Genomic DNA, 23,373 nt, shown 5'->3' with positions numbered 1-23,373 from the left:
TCCTGTGACCACCAGGAAAACCCGATATTGGCAATATTAAAGGGGGATATTTTCCCCCTTTTCTTCTGGGGACAATCTTTCTAAGAAAGTCATATGAGCTGACTCCACCATGACCCTTTATCAAGGACTGTGCTGCTTCCTTACCAGGGGATAACCTAAAATATGCAGAAACACCTCAGGAACTCCCCAGACCACCAGACTAATGTTTGAAGTGAGGAAACCCACCTTCAGGGCAGAACTGGGGAGGGACAAAGGAGTGTTGGAGGGTGTGAAAGGGGCCCAGGGGACAATTACCTTTGTTCTGTAGATCAGAGTCCATTGATCCCTTGACCAGTATAAAGGCGATCCAGTTAACTACATTGTTGTGGACCTCTTGACATGCCATTTCATTGGACTGGTAATTATATGAGAAAAATGAGAAGGTTCTTTCCCTATTTTCCATCTCTCCCTACTTCAATCCATACTTCATGCTGCTGCTCAGATTATCTTTGTCCAGAAACTCTGAGCATGTTATTCCCCTCCTCAAAAATCTCCAGTGGCTACCAATCAACCTACACATCAGGCAGAAACTCCTCACCCTCAGCTTCAAGGCTGTCCATCACCTCGCCCCCACCTATCTCACCTCCCTTCTCTCCTTCTGCAGCCCAGCCCACACCCTCCGCTCCTCTGCCCCTAATCTCCTCACTGTACCTCGTTCTCGCCTGTCCCGCAGTCGACCCCCGGCCCACGTCATCCCCCTGGCCTGGAATGCCCTCCCTCCGCACATCCGCCAAGCTAGCTCTCTTCCTCCCTTCAAGGCCCTACTGAGAGCTCACCTCCTCCAGGAGGCCTTCCCAGACTGAGCCCCCTCCTTCCTCTACCCCCCTTCCCCCCTCTCCATCCTTCCCACCTTACCTCCTTCCCTTCCCCACAGCACCTGTATATATGCATATATGTTTGTACGTATTTATTACTCTATTTATTTATTTATTTTACTTGTATGTAGTCTATTTTATTTTGTTAATATGTTTTGTTTTGTTCTTTGTCTCCCCCTTCTAGACTGTGATCCCACTGTTGGGTAGGGAACTTCTCTATATGTTGCCAACTTGTACTTCCCAAGCGCTTAGTACAGTGCTCTGCACAAAGTAAGTGCTCAATAAATACAATTGAATGAATGAATGAGGGGTGGTTGTTTCTTACAGAAGTCCCTGTACATTGTGCATTTGGGAGGGGTGGCATTGTTGTTGATAACAGAGCCTTCTTCTTTCCATCATTCCCTATATTTGTGTAAATTTTGTACATCTGTTTCCCCAGTAGATTGTACTCTCTTTGTAGACAAGAAATGCATGTTTTACTTCTGTTGTACATTCCCCTGCACTTAGTGCAGTGCAATGCATGCAATAAGAATTTAATAAATACCATTACTACAGCTACTATTGCTACTGCTACTACTACTATTACTACTACAACTAGCTATTTTTGGAGCTAACCCCAAGATAATGGCCTTCCCTTATAAAGACCTTCCCCAGCTAAGAGAAGCAGTGTGGCTTAGTGGCAAGAGAATGGGCTTAGGTTCAGAGGGCGTTCAGAAGGTGTGGGCTCTAATCCCAGCTCCACCACTTGTCTGCTGTGTGACCTTGGGCAATCACTTAGCTTCTCTAGACCTCAGTTACCTCACCTGTAAAATGGGGTTTAAGACTGTGAGCCCCATGTGGGACAGCATGATTACCTTGTATGTACCCCAGTGCTTAGAACAGTGCTTGACACATAGTAAGTGCTTAACAAATACCATTAGTATTATTATTAGGCCTTCATTTCCTCTTCTCCCACTCCCTTCTGCATCACCCTGGCCCTTAGTAGTTGTGAGGCACTTAGTATGTGTCAAAGACTGTTCTATGCTCCTTTATTCATCCCTCCCTCAGCCCCACAGCACTTATATGTACATCTGTGATTTAAATTACGTACTTGGATTAATGTCTGTCTTCCCCTGTAGACTGTAAGCTCATTCATTCAATCATATTAATTGATCACTTACTGTGTGCAGAACACTGTACTAAACACTTGGGGAGAGTACAATACCTTCCCCCTTCTAGACTGTGAGCCTGTTGTTGGGTAGGGACCATCTCTATATGTTGCTGACTTGTACTTCCCAAGGGCTTGGTATGTGCTCTGCACATAGTAAATGCTCAATGAATATGATTGAACGAATGAATGAATACAAGAATAAACAGACATATTCCCTGCCCACAACAAGCTTACAGTCTAGAGGTGGGGAGACAGATATCAATACAAACAAATAAATTACAGATATATACATAAGTGCTGCGGGGCTGGGAGTGGGGAAGGGAAAAGGGAGCAAATCAGTGCAATGAAGAAGGGAGAAGATGAGGAAAAGTGCGGCTTAGTCTGGGAAGGCCTCTTGGAAGAGATGTTCCTTCAATAATGTTTCAATATAACAGACACATTACAATTACACAGTGAGCGCTCAATAGATACAAGTGATTGATAAGGTCTACACTTATATCAAGGATCCACTAAAGTGCTTAGTACAGTGTTCTGCACACAGTAAGCATTCAATAAATACGATTGAATGAGTAAAGGAAAATTATTTGCTATTTTACAGACTCCAAATCATTGTCTGTTTCGAAAAAGGAGGTAGGAGAAAATGGCAGATACCTGCAATAATGAAGCACTACATGGGCTGTTCAGGAAGCCGAACCAACTCCAGAGTGGGAATTTGGTGCAGGATCAGGATTAGAGAAAGGATGAAATGGAGGAAGATGAGAAGCTTCTGTCCTTGACTAGGCAGAATTGAGAGAAAAGGCCTCCTCTGAAAATGGATGGACAGAGAAAACTATGTTGTACTCCCAGCTGTGAAAAATGAGTTGAGGATGGAGCCTTGAGTAGAGAAATATTGCTTTTTGTACCTGGATTTTCTATTATGCTCCTTTTGGCTGTGGCTGATCTTGCTTAGAATTTGTGCAATTGATATTTTCTCAGTGCTCACTGCTGATTAATCCTTTTAGCTAATTTTCAAGCATACCTTTAGTTTGTGGAAAATACTTTATTTAATAATAAAGGAGATATCTATATGTCATGCTTTTGGTATCTATGTCCTTCTTTAGGGTAGGGGACAGAAACTTGGTAAGGCTGCAGACTTTTCTACCACAGTGCTGGGTTAGACAGCTGAATCCTAATTGATTTCATGAATGGTTTTAGGGTAAGTTTTCAAATTGGTCAGTAGTGACAGTAATAGACTTTCAATTTGGGGATCATCTTGGCAGGAAATAACTAATCAAATAAGGTGAAAGGTTTGTAGTGGTGAGTTACCACTTTGGATGTGTTCAGCGTGAGGAAATTCTATGGCACAGACTCAGGACTAAGAAAATGCTAACATCACAAATTTGATATGAGATGGCTGATCTACCACCTTCCTTCATGGGGGCTTTGCCAACATAGATTTTTTTCCAGACACCTCAGTTCCACAGAAAGTACTTTACTATGAGCAGTGCCTTCATTAAATACAAAAAATTAGCTACCAGGTGCCAGTCCCTAATTATATTATTAGCTTCCATTTATTAATAATATGGGAACCAGCAGGGAATGATCAGATGGACTTTCTTCCGGTTGTTCTGATCAGAATGACTGTTTCTTTGTGAAAACGCTGGTTACACGTTCACGGATCTGCTTGGTCCTCACCCCATAGATGATGGGGTTGAGGGCAGGTGGGATGACCACGTACAGTTTGGCCAGGAGGATGTGGATGTAGCCGGGGATTTTGTTGTGTCCAGAGCGGTGGGTGAGGAAGGAGAAGAGGGCTGGGATGAAGAAGGTCAGGATGACACAGACATGGGAGCCACAGGTGCTCAAGGCTCTGAGCTGGGCATTTCGGGAGGGGAGTCTGAAGACAGTGTACAGAATCCTGATGTAGGAGACGGCAATCAGCAGTATGTCCAAAAAAATAAGACAGATGATACATAAACCATAAATAATGTCAAGTTTGATACTTGCACATGCCAACCGGGCAATGCCCATGTGCTCACAATAGGTGTGGGGAATGATTTGGTGGCCACAGTAGGGTAACCTCAATACAAAAAACACCATCGGAATCACCAGAGAGAAATTCCTCAGGACAGCTAACCCTAGGATAACCCTAATGAATTTATTGGTGAGGATGGTGCAGTAGTGGAGAGGCTTACAGATGGCTACGTAGCGGTCATAGCCCATGACAACGAGCACCGTGCTCTCCATGCCAGTGAACATATGGATGGAGAACATCTGGGTGAGGCAGCCCCCAAAACCGATCTCCCGTAGGCGGAGCCAAAAGATGCCCAACATCTTGGGGATGGTGGCCGAGGACAAGCCCAGATCGACAGTGGCCAGCATGGTCAGGAAGTAGAACATGGGCTGGTGGAGGCTCTGCTCAGTTTTGATCATGAACAGGATGGTGCAGTTTCCCACGAGAGCGATCAGGTACACGGCACAGAAGGGGAAGCCCAGCCAGTTGTGTGCAGCTTCCAGCCCTGGTACCCCCAGCAGGAGGAAGGAGAAAGGGTGGGACTGGGTGTTGTTGTGATTGCTGTTGTCCATTGGGATTATGGGAAGAGGCCCCATCCTCCTTATTTCATATACCATGAGTTCTGGAGAGATCTAAAGAAAATACATTATTGCTTGCCTATCCAAGTAGAATCCATTTGCTTTTCCCAGGAATATTTTTCTTAGTTTCCCTTTAGGAAAGATGCTACATCAATTCAGAAACAAATCCTTCATAGAACTATAACAATAATGATGCTTGACTGAGAGTGGACCAGATAACATCATCTTTGTGGAATCTCCACTGTGTCACTCGATCATGATCCTTGCAGTGGTCCTGGGCCTGCAGATCAAATAGGATTTTCCAGTCAAGCAATCACTGGTATTAATTGAGCACTTACTGAGTGCAGAACACTGTACTAAACGCTTGGGAGAGTATGAAGTCCAAAGTCTAAGCTCAGAGTGCAGTCACTGAAAGAAATGATCTTCTCTCTGTCCCCCTTCTGGAACCCAGATTCCCTCCAGGATTGGACCAAGCCCTGGACAAAGCAGTGTGACTTAGTGGAAAGTGCACAGGCTTGGAAGTCAGAGGTCATGGGTTCTAATCCTGGCTCCACCACTTCTTAGCTGTGTGACTTTGGGCAAGTCACTTCACTTCTCTGTGCTTCAGTTACCTCATCTGTCAAATGGTGATTAGTACAGTGAACTCCACGTGAGACAATCTAATTACCTTGTATCTATCCCAGCATTTAGGACAGTGCTTGGCACATTCATTTATTCATTCATTCAATCATATTTATTGATTGCCTACTGTGTGCAGAGCACTGAACTAAGTGCTTGGGAAGTACAAATTGGCAACATATAGAGACAGTCCCTACCAACAGCGGGCTCACAGTCTAGAAGGGGGAGACAGACAATAAAACAAAACAAGCAGACAGGTGTCAATACCATCAGAATAAATAGAATTATAACTATATACACATCACTAATAAAATAGAGTAATAAATATGTACAAATACACTCAAGTGCTGTGCGGAGTGGGAGGAGGAGGAGAGGAAAAGTGGGGGCTCTGTCTGGGAAGGCCTCTTGGAGGAGGTGAGCTCTCAGTAGTGCTTTGAAGGGAGGAAGAGAGTTAGTTTGGCAGATGTATGGAGGGAGGGCATTCCAGGACAGAGGTAGGATGTGGGCCAGGGGTTGACAGTGAGACAAACAAGAATGAGGCACAGTGAGGAGGTTAGTGTCAGAGGAGCTGATTGTGCAGGCTGGGCTGTAGAACGAGAGAAGGGAGGTGAGGTAGGAAAGGGCGCGGGGATGTAGAGCTTTGAAGCCGAGAGTGAGGAGTTTTTGCTTGATTCGAAGGTTGATAGGCAACCAATGGAGATTTTTGAGGAGGGGAGTGACATGCCCAGAGCGTTTCTGTAGAAAGATAATCCGGACAGCAGAGTGAAGTATAGACTGAAGTGGAGAGAGAGAGGAGGATAGGAGATCAGAAAGGAGGTTGATGCAGTAATCCAGTTGGTATTGGACGAGAGATTGAACCAGCAGGGTAGCAGTTTGAATGGAGAGGAGAGGGCTGATCTTGGTGATGTTGTGGAGGTGAGACCAGCAGGTTTTGGTGATGGATTGGATGTGTGGGGTGAATGAGAGAGCAGAGTCAAGGATGACACCATTGTTGAGGGCTTGTGAGATGGGAAGGATGGTAGTGCCATCTATTGTTGATAGAGCACTGTACTAAGCACTTGGTAGATACAATAGAGGTTTGTAGAAATGATTCTTGTCCTCAAGGAGTTTACGATCTAGCAAGGGAGACACTCATCAGATTAAATTACCCGCAGGGGAATAATAATAATAATAATAGTATTTATTAAGCATTTACTATGTGCCAAGCACAGTTCTAAGTGCTGGAGTAGATACAAGAAGCAGAGTATAAGGATATTTGCCTAAACTGTGCGTGGTTTGGATGACTGTCAAAGTTCTTAGAAGGTAATAATAATAATAATAATAATAATAGTATTTGTTAAGCACTTACTATGTACCAAGCACTGTTTTAAGTGCTGGGATAGATACAAAGTAATCATGTTGTCCCACGTGGGGCTCACAGTCTTAATCCTCATTTTACAGATGAAATAACTAAAGCCCAGAGAAGTTAAGTGACTTGCCCAAAATCACACAGCTGACAAGTGGTGGAGCCGAGATTAGAACCCATGACTTCTGGCTTCCAAGCCCATGCTCTTTCCACTAAGCTATGCTGTTTCTCAAGGTACAGACCCAAAGCCTCGGTGATGTAGAAGGAGCAATGCAGAAAGGAGGGAGAATAGGGTGGGGAGATGAGAGGTTAATTCAGGAAGGCTTCCTGAAGGAGATACAGTTTTAAGAGAGATTTGAATATGGGAAGAGTGGCAGTCAGTCAAATACAAATCTTTTACCTCAGAACTTAGTACAGTGCCTGGCACATAGTAAGAGCATAACAAATACCATTTAAAAAATTAGCATATCATGTACTTACTATCTGGCCTTCAATAGGGCTTCAGAACACAATACAGATCAACAGACTTGACCTCTGTAGGATGAGAAATTCAGGGGACATATAGGAAGCAACATCAAAAAGACCTATATCTGCTATATTTATGGATCTTCCAAATGCATTTAACGTTATCTGCATCACTGAAGTCACTTATACGTAGCTAGACGGAGGTAAACTTATCAATAAAATTGTGAAATACATCAACTGGTATTAGGCAATGTTCAGAGCAGCATAGTTTCACCAACAGGTCATGGATGATAGCAGGTCACCTAAGTAACTCTTTAATGATGAACTGTAATGTGTCCATGGAAACAGGGTGGATTCAACAAGTATTTTGAAGATGAAGAATTATTAGTCTCAAACTCTAGAAGAAGCATAGTGTAGAGAAGCAGTTGGATGTAGTGGTGAGAGCACAGGCCTTGGAGTCAGAAGGTCATGGGTTCTAATCTCAGCTCTACCACTTGTCTTCTGTGCTATCTTGGGCAAGTCACTTCCCTTCCCTGGGCCTCGGTTACCTCAACTGTAAAATGGGGATTGAGACTGTGAGCCCCATGTGGGACAGGGACCGTGTCCAATCCAATTGGCTTGTACCCACCCCAGCACTTAGTACAGTGCCTGGCACAAAGATAGTGTATAACAAATACCATTATTATTATTAATAATAAACTTTGTGACATAGAGGTGGGAGATGACAGCTAGAGAATCTGAGGCCATCAGGTTTGGGGTCGTTCTCAATAAATAAAGGCTTGGGGAAGATCAGGATACAAAAAGGTAGATTAGAAATGTTTGACAGGTGCTGCCATTGGTAAAGAGAAGAATAGATAAATTGGATAGGAACTTACTACCAGTTCCATCATTTTCCAAGAAAGCATAATACTGCTTTTCTCTCCCAATGTCTCTTTATTAATGTATTTAACTGTTTATCCATCTATCATCTATATCTTTTTCTTTCTCCATCCTTTCCCCTATTTCTCTTTCTCTCTTAGTACATAAGCCCCATTAAAATATTATTCAAGATACTATTCTACGCTGAGCAGCATGGCTCAGTGGAAAGAGGCCGGGCTTGGGAGTCAGAGTTCATGGGTTCAAATCCTGTCAGCTGTGTGACTTTGGGGAAGTCACTTAACTTCTCTATGTCTCAGTTCCCTCATCTGTAAAATTGGGATTACCACTGTGAGCCCCACGTGGGACAACCTGATCACCTTGTAACCCCCCCAGAGCTTAGAACAGTGCTTTGCACATAGTAAGTGCTTAACAAATACCATCATCATTATTATTATTATTCTCCATAGCCAAATCAAAGGGCCAGAGATAGATGCGGTTGAAGCCCACAGGCCTGGTATAAAAGCTGTTGGGCAGTGCCCTGCACAAAGTAGATATTGATTACAAAAATGTCAATGACCAGCCTGCTGCCTATACAACAGCTGGAGCTTTGAGAATTGGAAGAGGTCAGATCTTTGATTCAAGTGTTTCCCTTTCTTCCTTTCTAATCTTGTCTCTTTTCCTCCCTAGATTCACTTGGATCCCAGAACATTGGAAACCCCAGTTACCAGGAGCACACTCACTACGCCCAAGATTTATGCCCCTTTTTCGAACTGATGCCTAAGCTCTCAGACTGAGCCATCCCACATACCCTGCTATCTCTATCCCTGAATGAATTCCCAGGCATCCCCCTTGCACTTAGATTTTCACCCTTTATTTATCCCACCCACAGACCCACAACACTTTTGTACATATCCATAATTTATTTATATTAAATAAATAATATTTATTTAGACTTCTATACTATAAGCTCCTTGTGGTCAGGGAACATGTCTACCAACTCTGCTATAACATACTGCCCCAAGTGCTTAGTAGATGCTCTGCACACAGAAACTGCTCAATAAATACAACTGATTGACTAATGAATGACAGACCCAGGAGTGTGACTACGAGGACCTTATTCACCAAGTGTGCATCACCACCAGTCAAAAACGTTGAGTATCTCTCCTCACAAGGGCTGGGAATCAGATCTAAATCATTGTAAAGGACCAGAATGATTGATGGTTGAAGAGGCAGTAATTCTTTGGGAGTCTGGATTGCCCTATGTAAGAGCATCCACATTACCTATATGCCCCTGTAACCGGAGCACACATGACCTCACACTGACATATTGACATTTTCTCTTCTGAGACACCTGGAGAAGACTCTCTGTGCTGCCTTGGAGGGTCGCACCATCCCCCATCCATCACAAAGGCTGAGCTGGAGATACCCCACCCTTGCCCCCCTGCACCCTCTCCTCATCGCTCTTCTTGGAGCTGTAGCCCAATGTTTCCTTTGTATGGCCAGGATGGAGTGTTGTGATGCTTGGCACCAGCAGAACTTCCTGCTTTCTTCTACCCTCAGCCAGTGTCTGTCTCTGCAGTTCACCCTTCTTGTTCCCTGCCCAGCCCAAGCAGACTCACGTGTCTCTGCTGCCACACCAGTAATCCTCTGGAAGGGATGAGGCTCTCCAGCCAAGGAACATCAGCCTGAATCTAATGCCTCTATGGCCCAGAGAAGGGAGGAATGTTTATTGCACCTGAGTCCCTTGGGGCCTGCCTCCCCTCAAGGCTCCCTGGAACCTGCAATAGCTGGGCAGAAGAGTCCCTGCATCCCTAACACCAATCCTCTGAATCTGTGAGCCATCTCTAAGTGGGATTGACCTCTTCTGACCTTTTCCCTTTCAACCTGCCTCCCCTGGATCCCTATGAGGAGAGCCTGGCTGTTCCCATAGACCCTGGTAAAAACTAAATCTTGACTCTTTGGCTGCTGGTGACCCCCAATCACCCTGCTCCTTCTGGGTTTATCTCTTTATCTCCTGGGTGCTTTGGTTCCTCATCCCTTTGCAGTTTAACCCTTTATATGGGTGGTCTTCTGAGTAACACACTGGCCTTCTGCGTCCTGGTTTTGTCTCCCATTAAGCCAGGCCCAATGCTGGGAAGGAAGAATACCAGAATATCAGATGCTTGTATCGTTCTGTGTAAGTATCACAGCATGTTGCATCTTTCCTGATGTTTCTGTTTCTAGTCCTTTCTCCCCATACTTGGACTGCGAGCCTCCTGGAAAACAGGGACCATTTCTAATTCCCACTTGTGTGTTCTTACCCACTGCTTAGTAAAGTACTTAGTAATCACTACTAGTAAGACAACTTCTACTACTACTACTACTACTACTACTACTACTACTACATCCAGTGGCCCTCCTGAGTGAGAGGGAATTGAATGCAAGTCAGATACTGATAACTAATTCCCACCACCCTCCATCCATTTACTTGTTTTAATGTGTCTATATCTATAATTCTATTTATTTATACTAACACCTGTTTACTCATTTTGATGTCTGTCTCTCACTTCTAGACTGTAAGCCTGGTCTGGGCAGGGATTGTCTCCCTTTACTGCAGAATTGTACTATCCAAGCTGTTTAGTACAGTGCTCTGCACACAGTAAGTGCTCAATTAATACAATTGAATGAATGAGTGAACCTAAGGACTTAGGCTATCAGGTTATTTATTTCACTTATGTATTCATGTTTTGCTTCCTTCTGTGTTTGCCAACTTAGAACTCCCCTCTCAGGGTTGCACCTGGAGAGTTTCCAGTACTCTACCAGTCTCGGCTATGGGAGAGACAGTCAAGTAAAGGCCTAACCATTCCACTGCTAGCTTGGGCAGTGGCTAGCAAGTGGAAGGCAATCTGCTACTAGTCAAAACTCACCCATGCTGGGCAGCAGCGGCATGGGAGAGAGTAAAGGCTGGAGACTCAAGGCTGGAGACTCGAGTTTACTGTGTGGAAGGCAGCAATGGTAAACCACTTACATATTTTTACCAAGAAAACTCTATGGATACATTACCGGAACAATTGCAGATGGAGAGCGGTGCATTGTGGGAAAGATGTGTCCTTGGTATCGCTAAGGGTCGGAAATGACTCGATGGCATAAGACAAGACAATTTAGAATTATATTTCCCTCTTGTTTCCACTACATGATATGATATCAGTGTCTGTCTGTCTCCCATAGTTGATTGTGAGCTCCGCAGAGACGGGGACCATACATTCTAGTTTCATTGTATGCTCCCAAATACGTGATATGTACACAGAAGATCCATCAGTCAACTCTGATGATAGTGGTGATAATGATGAGAGAGAAGGGGCGTGGCTTATTGGAAAAAGCTTGGGCCTGGGAGTCAGAGCTAATCCTGGCTCCATACTGTTATCAATATCATTATTATTATTGTTATCTTTTTTAAGTACTTACTGTGTGTAAAATACCATTCTAAGTGCTTGGTAGGTGCAAGTTAAGTTGGACAAGGTACGTGTCCCATATGGGGCTCAAAGTCTAAGTAGGAGAGAGAACGAATATTGAATCACCATTTTTTAGAGTTGAGGAAACTAAGGCAAAGAGACATTAAGTGACTTGCCCAAAGTCACACAGCAAGCCATTGATAGAGCTGGTTATTAGAAACCAGGTTGTCTGCCTCCTGCATGACTTCTGGCAAGTCACTCCCCTTCTTGCTTCAGTTTCCTCATCTGAAAAATGGATAATCAGTACCAGTTCTCCATCTCTTAAAATTGTGAGCCCCATGTGGGATAGATTCTGTGTTCAACTTGATTATCTTAGAACAGTTCTTGGCACAAACTAATCACTTAACAAAAAACCCCCATCAGTCTCAGTAAGAAATCAGAGCCCACTGGAGCAGGGGGTTTGGTGAACTCAATTCTTTCCTCAGAGCCCAAGAAAGCAATGGCAAAGTAACTTCCCAGGTAAGAAGGGGAGAAAAACCATTCCGTGATTCCAGTTCTCCACCCAGCTGTCCTCCCTGCCAGGGACAAAGCTGCCCATGATGTTGGTAGGATCCATTCTGATCTCTTCTGGATTTCTTGAATTCTAACCTGCTTTCTCAGTGTTTTAATTTGTATTCTAACTGCCCCTACCAGAACAGATAGAGCAGTTCTAGTTCTTTCCAAAAAGAGCTCCAGAGATTGACTTCACTTGATGTCCAGCTGCTAGAAGGACAAACCAAACCAAACCAAACCAAACCAGCTAGACATAATAATAATAACTGTGGTGTTTGTTAAACATTTGCTATGTGCCAGGCTCTGTACAATGCTCTGGGGTGGGATACAGTCCCTATCCCATGTGGGGCTCACAGTCTCAATCCCCATTTTACAGATGAGGTAACTGAGGTCCAGAGAAGTGAAGTGACTTGCCCAAGGGCACACAGAAGACAAGTGGGAGAGCCAGGATTAGAAACTATAAACTATACAATCTTCTGACTCCCAGGCCTGTGCTTTATACATTAAGCCATGCCGCAGGTCTGCTTCACACTTTGGCAGGTGCCAAAATGGTGCCCATTGACTGTGGGCACCTCGGCTCATGGGCAGAGAGTGGCCACATGGAAGCTGCTCATTCCCCTTGACCTTCTTGGTTGTTCTTCCCCACCTTGAGTTTTTCATACCTAAACCAGTAAACATAATGACACACTGTATTTCTGATGGTATTCCTTTCATTCGTTCAATCGTATTTATATTTTCAACGCCTAGTTTAGGGCTCGAGGGGAGAGGAAGAGAGGGCCCTCTCCCAGGAGGGCAGGGCTGAGAACACTTGAATCAATTTCAGGAATGCAGGAAGGGTTAACACTGCCTGTATTGGGGGACAAGGAATTGCAGGGGCTCTTATACAACCAAATGTTTCCACCCTCATATAGTCCATTCCTCTGCCTCTAGATCGTCCCTCAGCAAGGACCGAAGATCTGTCCTTTCTCTAAAGACTTTGTGGAAAAGAGATTCTAATGAGTAATTATCCAAGCTACTAGCTTTGTAATTTACTCCCCTGTGCAGGTTCTCGGTTCTGATGTCTCAGGGCTGAATGTCAGGGAGCAATGACTGCTTATGATGAAGTCCTCGGTTCTGGTGTCTCAGGGACTTCATCATAAGCAGTCATTCATGCCCATGTTTATCTATCTCTGCATTAAGAATATTCATGGTTAGGAATTTCTTTCTTACATCTAATCTATCTCACCACTGACCAATTTCCCACATTCTCCTTTTGGCCTGGAACACCTTCCTCCTCGATCTACAGCAGACCACCACTCTCCCTATCTTCAAAACCTTATTAAGGTCACATTTTTTTCAAGTGGCCTTCCCCAATTAAGGCCTCTTTTCCTGGCCTCCTTTTCTCTTCAGCACTTGATGTTCAGTCCAGCCTCAGCCCCAGAGTACTTAACCAAATATGGGTAATTTTATTTCTATTAATATATCTCTCCCTTTCTAGACTACAAAGTCATTGTGGGCACTTATTGAAAGCCTATTGTTGGGAAAGCTCTGTACTGAGAATGTATTGTGTGCAGAGCAGTGCTTTGAGTGCTACTGTGTGTACAAGTCCCTGCCGGATGACCATTCAGTCAGTGGAATTTATTGAACATGCAGGAAAAGCAAAGCATTGTTCTTAACCATTTTGGAGAGTATGACAGAAGCAAGAAACACATTCCCGACTTCAAGAAGCTTACAGTGCAGTGACCTAGACAGACAGACAAAAGGCATTTACAAATAGTGGAATCAGGAGGAAGAACAGAGACCGAATAGGGAATAGTACTAATATATCAGGATGAGATGGCTGAATAAAAAATAATATACAATTATCAGTAGTGAGGTTCCAAACTATGATGTGGATACCTATAATATAACATACATCAGATACTTTTTTATGTATCTAAAAAAGCAGCAAAAATATTTTCCTACAGCTCTACAGTTGGTTTAAGTGGTAGGTAAATACACAGAAAATGGCAGAGATACTGGGAAGCAGCATTGCCTAGTGGAAAAATCACAGGAATGGATATCGGGAGACCTGGGTTCTAAACCTAGGTTTGCCATTTGCCTTGAGCTTCTTGACTTGACTTCTCTGTCCCTTAGTTTTCTCATCTGTAAAATGGGGATAAAATGATTATCTCTTCTCCTACCTTAGACCGGGAGTCCCAGGAGAGACAAGGACTGTGTCTGATCAGATGATATTGTAACTACCACAGGGCTTGGCCTGTAGTAAGCACATAACAAATGTCATAATAATAATGAATATGTTTAGCATCTTAGAAGCATATGGAGCTGGTAAAACTGAATGGAAATAGCCCAAGACTGGGTGTCCGGAGACCCAAGTTTGAGTCCCATCTTTGCCTGGCCAACTGTGTGACCTTGTAAAAGTTATTTAACCTCTCTGGACCTCAGGTTCTAGCATGGCATAGTGGCTAGAGCATGGGCCTGGGAGTCAGAAGGCCATGGGTTCTAATCCCAGCTTTGCCACATGCCTGCTGTGTGACCTTGGGCAAGTCCTTAACTTCTCTGGGCCTCAGTTACCTCATCTGTAAAATGGGGATTAAGACTGTGAGCCCCACGAGGGAAAACCTGATTATCTTGTATCTACCCCAGTGCTTAGAACAGTGCTTGGCACATAGTAAGCACTTAATAAATACCATTATTATTATTATATAATGTGAGGTGTGGAAGTGTTATGCCTGTATGGGATAGAGACTGGGTCCTGTTTCATAAACTTGTATTTACCTCAGGGCTTACAAATGGTAAGCACTTAGTACATGCCATAGTAAGCAGATAATAAAATAACCTCAAAACTAGATCCAAAGGGCATAGAGTCAATTCTGGTCACAAGTGAATGCTTCTGCTCCCACATTTTATGCCAGTGTCCGACGGTGTCAGTTTTTAAACTGTCTGAGCTCAGCCTGCCCAAATTGACAGAATATTGCTCTCTGTTTCATGTGTACTCCTAACTCTAAGTAGTTTCTCCCTACTACCTGCATCTTGGGCACAAACGTCCCAGCCACCTTCACTCACTGAAAAAAAAAAGAAAAGACTGACCACACTGCCTGATATCTATTCAATCCTTATCTCAGAGGCAGCCCCTGAACCGGAATTGGTGCCACACCTGGTGCTTCTATCCAGACCTTCGGAGCTGGCAAGATGGCTAATGACTTTTCTTTCCAAACCCTGGACAGTATTTAGTACAGTAAGTATAGAACAGTAAGGGCTCAGTAAGAGCTCGATAAATGCTTTCGATTGATGAACTAATTACCTAGCCATATGTCTAGGAGTAATCTCAGTTCCGAGACTCAATCCTTACTATATGTTAATTGATAATATTGACAAATACACTTTAGTATTGATAAATTCAAGAAACAGCCAACAGGATGATTTTACAACTCAAATCCAAATATTAAAAAAAAAGCATTTACCCAAAAGATAAATGCATATTCTTCCTGGTATAACCCAAGGAGCTCTGGACTATACATCAAACATCACTGTAAGCCTCCTCATTTCTTGGCTTCCTCTTCTGAAGAAGTCCCTTCCCCTCAAGAAAGTAATGTGGCCTAGTGGAGAACGAGAATCTAATCTCATCTCTGACACTTGCTGCGTGAGATTGTGCAAGTCGCTTACTTTCCCTGTCCCCCAGTTTCCTCTTCTGAATAAAGGGATTTCAACACTTATTCCTCCTCCTATTTAGACTTCAAGTAACTCGTTGAGCAGGGACTGTGTCCAACCTACTTATCTTGTTTCTACACCAGTGCTTAGTGAAATGCCTCATACCCAGTAAGCACATAAATGCTATTATTATTATTTTTGTTATTCTTATTGTTATTACTATTATCATTATAATAATAAGGGACTGTAAACTCATTGTGGTCAGAGAATGTGTCTGCTTATTGTTATACTGCACTCTCCCAAGCTCTTAATACAATGTTCTGCACATGGTAAGCACTCAATAAATACGACTGAAGGAATGATTGACCACTTAGTCCCATCACAAATCCCCAAGGTCACCCTCATCACCTCCCTCCACCCGGTCTTTCTGGTTCCACCAGTCAACTGAGGGCTCATGGAGGATGCATTACATCTAGACTTTCTACTATTTGGCAGCACCCATGGATATCTGCTGGCCATCTGCTGCCCTTCCCCAACTCCCTTCTTGTCCATGCAAATCAGTTTTTCCAGAGCAGAAGGGAGAAATGATGAAGTCTTAACCTGAACTCAGGCTGGAACTCGGCTGTGTGAAGGGCCCAAAAGCCAAGTGTCAGAATGAGATTTGAGAGCATCAGACTGGGGGTTTTTACAGAATGTCTCTGTGACCCTTCTTTGGGTGGGGTCTGCAGCCAGCAGAGCCTCAGATGATTGAACCTCCTCCTCCCGCAGACTCAGAGTCTCCAAAGGGGAGAGGGACAAAGACTGCATTCCCAGAACTGAGGTCCTTCAGAACTTTTGATCCAATTTGAGGAGAAAAACGTAAAGTGTGGAAAAGTTTAACACTGTCTCTGAGGTTGAATTTGAGGCTAAAGGGGCTCTTCATAATGAACTCCTCACCATTCATTCATTCAATTTATTCAATCATATTTTCTGAGAGCTTACTATGGGCAGAGCAGCCATCTGAGGGAAGATTCCTCACATCACAGAATTCAGCCTCTTGCCTCCTAGAAAGCCTGTGTGCAGCCCAGGTGAAAGTGTGGTGTGTCTCTTTTAAGATTTCCATTCAGCAACTATCCCAGTATTTATCAAGCAGAGGGTTAACAATCCTTACTGTCAGAATGTTTTCTTCCATCTAGCCTAAATCTTCCTTTCTGCAGTTTATTTGTTCTGTTTTTAGTAGAGATAAAGTCACTCACTCATTTCCATAAAATAACAAGGGTGGCTTAATGCTTGACCTTATCTTCTGAATATTCCCTGCCCACTAAGCCTTTTCTAATAAGTCCCCCTCATCTTCATTCTCCTTGTCCTTCTCCTCCTGGTCCTCATCCTCATCCTTGTCCACCTCCTCCTCCTTATTCTCCTCCTCACCCTCATTGTCCTTGCCCTCCTTCTTGTACTCCTCATCCTCCTCATCCTCATCCTCTTCCTCCCTCTCCTCCTCATCCTCCTCGTCCTTGTCCTTGTCCTCCTCCTTCTCTTTTCCTCTGCCTTCCCTTTACCATTTTCATTTGCATGTTAATAATGAGAATTAATTTAGTACCAACTGGATAGTGAGCACTGTAAAAATCACTTGGAAAGGTACAATAAAATGAAAAAACGTTTCCCTCTTTGAGAAGTTTCTGGCGCAAAAGAGAATGCAAACAAACACACACTATATACATGCAGAGAGATCAGGATGAAAGCTAATGTCTTTTATTCATTTTGTCACATAATAACAATGGCATTTATTAAGTGCCTACTATGTGCAAAGCACTGTTCTAAGTGCTGGGGAAGTAACAAAGTGATCAGGTTGTCCCACATGGGGCTCACAATCTTAATCCCCATTATACAGATGAGGTAACTTAGGCACAGAGAAGTTAAGTGACATGCCCAAAGTCACACAACTGACAACTGGCGGAGTTGGGATTTGAACCCATGACCCCTGACTCCAAAGCCCGTGCTCTTTCCACTGAGACATGCTGCTTGTCTTGTTTATTTGTGTTAATTGTCACATGTCACATGTTTATGTCACATGTTTATTCATTTATGCTATTGTTTTTTCATTTAGGAAGGTTAGTTTGGGAGAAGCAAAGATAAGGGGCTGGGATTCAGAGAGGGCATAGAGGAGAGATGTAAGGATGTAAGATGTAAGGATAAAGCTGGTGGAGATCCATGAGTCTAATGCTCAAGAGTTTCTCTTTGTTTTTGTGAAATTCAGATATGCAGAGAGAAGTGGGTGATCAATGGAGATTTTGAGGAAGGAAATGATAAATTTTGAACTGCGCTTTAGGAAGCTTGATAGTGTAAATGGAGTGTAAGGTAGGGAAGAGGAGAGGCTGGTGATGAGAAGACCAGTAAGGAAGCTGATGTAGTCCCTCAGGAGATAACAAGGGGTTGGACCACAGTGGTGGCTCTAAAGATGGAGAAAAGGAATGGGTCTGGGGAAGTCCTCTTTCCCTCTTTTCATTATCTCAATGCATCTCCTAGAAGCAGCATGACCTATTAGAAAGACCGCGGATCTGGGAGTCAGAGAATCAGGGTTCTGATCCTGGCTCTACCTCATGCCTGATGAGTAACCTTGAACAAGTCTCTCCACTTAACCTTGCCTCAGTTTTCCTATCTGTAAAATGGGGATCAATACCTGTCTCCACTCCATTAAATTAGGAGCCCTATGGGGAATAGGAAATGTGTCCAACCTGATTATCTTGTACCCACGCAAGCACTTAGTACAATTCTTGGCACATAGTAAAAGCTTAACTACCCCCCACCCCCCAACCACCTTCCTTATTATTAAGAAATAACAGCACACTCGGGAAGGGGTTGTGGGAGTCAGAAGGAGCTGGGTTCTAATCCCAGGTCAGCCACTTGTCTACTGTGTGACCTCGAGCAAGTCATGTGACTTCTCTGTGCCTCAGTTTCCTCATTTGTAAAATAGAGATTAAGACTGTGAGCCCTTTGTGGGACAGGGAATATGTCCAACCCTATTGTCTTGTATCTCCCTCAGTGCTTAGAACAGGGCCTGGCACATCATCACTGCTTAACAAATGCCACAATAATGAGGTATCAGAGACCTTCAACCTGTGGTAAGTGAGCTCACAAATTGCTTGTCAAGCATCACATTAGGTTAGCTAGGTTAGACTGGACACACGATCCAAAGGTAGGATAACGTGCTGTCCTTCCCAAGACCCCGAAGGAGTTGCCGAAAAAGGTATGTGAACTGTTTTAGGGGGTCTTGGCCAAAGATTTTTCGCTTACTATCACTTTGCTTTGGAGGAGATATGTGACCTAAGGAATCTGACTTTTTGAAGCCCTGGGCAGTCAGCAGCTGCTCCTGGGTGCAGAGCAATAGACCAGGCATCTGGAAAACAGGTAAAGTAAAACCTAATCTCTGCCCTCAAGGACTTTACAGTCAAATGAGGAAAACAATAGACATTTTGTTGAGAGTAAGAAAATTGACATAGATGAGAGCGACAGTCACAAATAGATTCATTCAACACGGCAGTAGACGAAAGCTAAGGGAGTTGTTGGGATGACATCACCAGGAAGGTGAAGGCACTTTTAAGGGAATGCCTCCTGTAGTGGAGGAGGTGGTTTTATGGAACAACTTTGAAGAGAAGCAGCGTGGTTTTTTTTAAATGGCATTTATTAAGTGCTTACTATGTACAAAGCACTGTTCTAAGCGCTGGGGAGGTTACAAGGTGATCAGGTTGTCCCACGGGGGGGCTCAGTCTTCATCCCCATTTTACAGATGAGGAAACTGAGGCCCAGAGAAGTTAAGTGACTTGCCCAAAGTCACACAGCTGACAATTGGCAGAGCTGGAGTTTGAACCCATGACCTCTGACTCCAAAGCCCGGGCTCTTTTCCACTGAGCCACGCTGCTTCTCTTCACTGTTTCTCTTCTTCTTCGCTGCTTCTCTTCGCTCATGCTGCTTATGCCATATGGTACAGGGACTGTGTCCAGTCTCCTATCATTGTATTTTCCCCAGAGCTTCGCACATCATAAGTGCTTAGTAAATGGATGGTGATCACATAACAAACAGCCTCTAAACTAGGTCCGAAGGCCTCATCACAAAAGAATGGCCCCCTCCTTCCTCCTAAGCCAGTATCTGACAGTCTTAGGATTTTAAACTGTCACACAGCCTGCTGAAAACCAGAAGAGTATGACTCTCTGTTCCACTTGGGCTCTTAACTCCAAATGGTTTCTCCTGAATCTCCCAGGCCTGGGCCTAAACTCACGGGCCACTTTAGGTCTTCCAGAAACAAAAGAAAAGAAACTGAAAGCCCTGTCTCATTTCTATTCAACCCCTACCCCAGTTTCAGCCGCTGAACCAGCATCGGTGCCACAGCTGGTGCTGCTATCCAGACTTTCAGAGTCAGCAAGATAGACAGTGACTTTTTCTGTAGGACCCTAAACAGTGCTTAGTACCATGCTCTGCACACAGTAAGTGCTCATAAATACCACTGATTGATTGACTAGCTGTATGTCTAGGAGTAATCTCCAGTTCAAGGGAATCAATAATTAGTATTTGCCAATAGTATTAAAAATGCTCTTTACCATTGATACATGTAGAGAAATGCCAACAGGATGATATACAAATTAAATCCAAATCTTAGAGTACATACTTTACAAAAAAAAATTATGCAGAAGTTAGATGTGCATTTGCCACTGTTGATTTCTTCATTCTTTGGCTTCCTCTGTTGAAGAAGACCCTTCCCCTTCGAGAAGCACTGTGGCTGAATTGGGAGTGAAGATATGGATTCCAATCCCATCTCTGACACTTCCTATGGAAGCCTGGGCAAGCCACTTACCTTCTCTATTCCTCAGTTTCTTCATAGGTAGAAAAGGAATTCAACACCTATTCTCCCTCCTTTTTAGTCTGTAAGCAATTCACTGGGCAGGGACAGGGTGACCTTGGTAGAATGGCCGACACAAAGTAAGCATGTAAAATGTTATTATTACTATGATTCTTATTATTATCTTATCTTTATTATTATTATTCCCCACTCCAATTGGGTCAAGGTCAGTTCTGGTCTCTTAAGGGTTAATATCCCCTTTTCCCACCCAACAGCCTGACCACCACTTCACGGATCTGCTTGGTCTTCACCCCGTAGATGATGGGGTTCACTGTGGGGGGCAGCAGCAGGTACACATTGGCAATGATGATGTGTACATGATGGGGAATGGTGTGGCCCCCAAAGCGGTGGGTGAAGATGGTAAAGAAGGCCGGGACGTAGCTGACGACGATGGCAGAGATGTGAGCAGTGCAGGTGCTAAATGCTTTGTACTGAGCTTCTGCTGAAGACAGGCTCATCACGGCCCTGAGGATCGCGGTATAGGATGCAGAAATACAGAAGATGTCAAATCCCCCGATTAGAATGGCAACCGTCAGCCCATAGATTGTGTTGATTTTGATGTTACCACAGGATATCTTGGCTACAGACATGTGGTCACAGTAGGTGTGGGGAATGACATGGCTCTGGCAGAAGGGGAGTCTCTTGGTCAGAAAAGTGAAGGGAATGACCAGTACGGCCCCCCTGAGGAAAGTGACCAGCCCAGCCTTGACGATGACGGGGTTGGTCAAGATGGTGGAGTATCTCAGAGGGTAGCAGATGGCCACATAGCGATCCAGGGCCATGAGCATGAGGACCTCGGATTCCATCACCGTGAAGGTGTGGACAAAGAACATCTGGATGAGGCAGGTGCTGAAGTCGATCTCCCTTAAATTGAACCAGAAGAGAAAGAGCATTCTAGGCACCGTGCAGCTGCAAAGGACCAGGTCTGTGGAAGACAGCACGGACAGAAAGAAGTACATGGGCTGGTGCAGTGCTTCCTCACGACAGATGAGGTACATAAGGCCACAGTTCCCCACCATGGCGATGACATACATGGAGCAGAAAGGGAGGGAGAGCCAGGCATGAAGGGCCTCCAGACCTGGGATGCCATTCAGGGTGAATGGTGTTGGGGTGAAGCTGGAGCTGTTGGGATATAACATGCCCACCACATCTGCATCACCCTTGTTGCTCTGAGGAGGGTGGGAGGAGGAAAGAGGAAGCATTAACAGTCCCAGATCTCCCGGCTGCCAATTAGTCTGGACTGGATCAGTTGCCCACACCACCTGGAGCTCAGAAGAAACTTGACTCATTCCAGTCCAGGCATTGAAGGCGTCCCTCAGTCTTGGTATACAGAAAACAGGATTACTGCTTGCGCTGATCCAGGAAATTGATCTCTTACCACTTCTGAGCAAAGGTTCTAGAATTTTTGGAATTCTAGAAGGAATGATGGGCCTCACTGTTCCATCCAAATTCCCCTTGGTCACCCGCACCCACTCTTTCCTTGGTTCTGTCAGTCAGCTGAGCACTCTTGGAGGAAAGCATGAATTACGCTCCTTACCCTAGACGTTTTGGTGGTTGGTGAAAACTCTTAAAGCGACAGTGCCAAATCTCATTTGGCAGCACCTAAAACTATCTGTTGGACTTCTGGACCCTTCTGATGCAGTTTCAACGAGAAAATGTAACTCCATCCCCAACTCTGCTCTTCCATGGAGACCTCTTTCATGCCCTGGTAGGTACTGTGAATTTCTTCGGGCCTATTCCTGCACCTTTGGTTCTCAGGGCTGTACCATCCCTCCCCAACTCCAGACAGATGCCCCTTGTTGGGTTCCCAGTTCATACATCTTGGCCGATGTCCCTGCCTCCCTCAACCCCTCTTCCTGGATCTTCCTCTCACAACGAGATGTCCTGTTGTCTTTACAGCAAACATATCATGTTCATGGCATCTGAGGTTACCCAGAAGAGTAGTTAGAAATGATGAAGTCTTACCCCAAACTCTGGCTGGAACCTGGCTGTGTGAAGAACTCGGAAGGCAAGTGGCAGAATGAGATTCGGGAGCATCAGGCTATGGGTTGGATGAGGGTGTGGATTGGACATGGTGTTTCTGTGGCCTTTCCCCAGGGGTTCTCCAGCCCGCATGGCCTCAGATTTTTGTACTTCCTTCTCTCACTGGCTCAAAGGCTCCAAGCGCAGAGGGACAAGGATTGTATTCCCAGAGCTAAGGCTCTTCAGAGCCTTTGAGCCACTCTGAGAAGAAAAACATTAAGTGGAGAAAAGTTTACCAATGTCCCTATGGTTGAGTCTGAGCCTACTGGGGCTCTTCATAATGAACTCCTAGCCATCTGATGGAAGGTTCCTGACATCACAGAGTCTAGCCCCCTGCCTCCTGGAGTGGCTGTGTTCACCCCAGTTGAAAGCATGGCATTCAGCAACTATCCAAGTATTTATCAAACTCAGTGTTAACAATCCTCACTGTCAGTACGTTTGCTTTTGTCTAGTCTAAATCATCCTTTCTTCCATTTGCTTTTTCTGTTTTCAGTGGTGATAAAGTCAGTCACTCACTTCCATAAATAATAAGGTTAGTGTAATGCTAGACTCTGTCTTCTGTATATTCCCTACCAGCACAGCTTTTTCTAATAAGGACTCCTCCTTCTCCTTCTCTTCCCTCTCCTCTATTTCCTTTTTCTCCTCCTCATCCTCCTTGTCATTCATTCATTCATTCAATCATATTTATTGAGCGCTTACTGTGTGCAGAGCACTGTAGTAAGTGCTTGGGAAGTACAAGTTGGCAACATATAGAGACGGTCCGTACCCAACAGCGGGCTCACAGTCTAGAAGGGGGAGACAAAACAAAATATATTAACAAAATAAAATGTAATAAATATGTACAAGTAAAATAAATTGAGTAATAAATATGTACAAACATATATATATATATACATATACAGGTGCTGTGGGGAGGTGAAGGAGGTAAGGCAGGGGAGAAGGGGAGGGGGAGGAGGGGGAGAGGAAAGAGGGGGATCAGTCTGGGAAGGCCTCCCGGAGGAGGT

General features: G+C 44.3%; 2 protein-coding genes across 2 annotated transcripts; both read right to left on the bottom strand.

The window, feature by feature from the left end:
* Positions 1–3,615: 3,615 nt before the first annotated feature.
* Positions 3,616–4,569, bottom strand: LOC119943039 (olfactory receptor 52E8-like). The gene has a single exon (XM_038763983.1). It carries the CDS (start codon positions 4,567–4,569, stop codon positions 3,616–3,618), a length of 954 nt encoding a protein of 317 aa, XP_038619911.1.
* Positions 4,570–20,503: 15,934 nt separating this feature from the next.
* Positions 20,504–21,486, bottom strand: LOC119919793 (olfactory receptor 52N2-like). Its single transcript, XM_038740495.1, has one exon. The coding sequence runs from the start codon at positions 21,484–21,486 to the stop codon at positions 20,536–20,538; it is 951 nt and encodes a 316-aa protein (XP_038596423.1). The 3' UTR covers positions 20,504–20,535.
* Positions 21,487–23,373: the final 1,887 nt, after the last annotated feature.

Source organism: Tachyglossus aculeatus, chromosome 2 (assembly GCF_015852505.1).
Source record: "Tachyglossus aculeatus isolate mTacAcu1 chromosome 2, mTacAcu1.pri, whole genome shotgun sequence".
In the NCBI taxonomy this organism is placed as follows: Eukaryota; Metazoa; Chordata; class Mammalia; order Monotremata; family Tachyglossidae; genus Tachyglossus; species Tachyglossus aculeatus.
Note: the sequence above shows the minus strand (reverse complement) of the source record. Positions and strands in the feature narration are given on the sequence as shown.

What these genes read in the sequence shown, in the direction of transcription:
- LOC119943039 (XM_038763983.1), bottom strand. Translation starts at nt 4,569, where the DNA reads ATGGACAACAGCAATCACAACAACACCCAGTCCCACCCTTTCTCCTTC.
- LOC119919793 (XM_038740495.1), bottom strand. Translation starts at nt 21,486, where the DNA reads ATGTTATATCCCAACAGCTCCAGCTTCACCCCAACACCATTCACCCTG.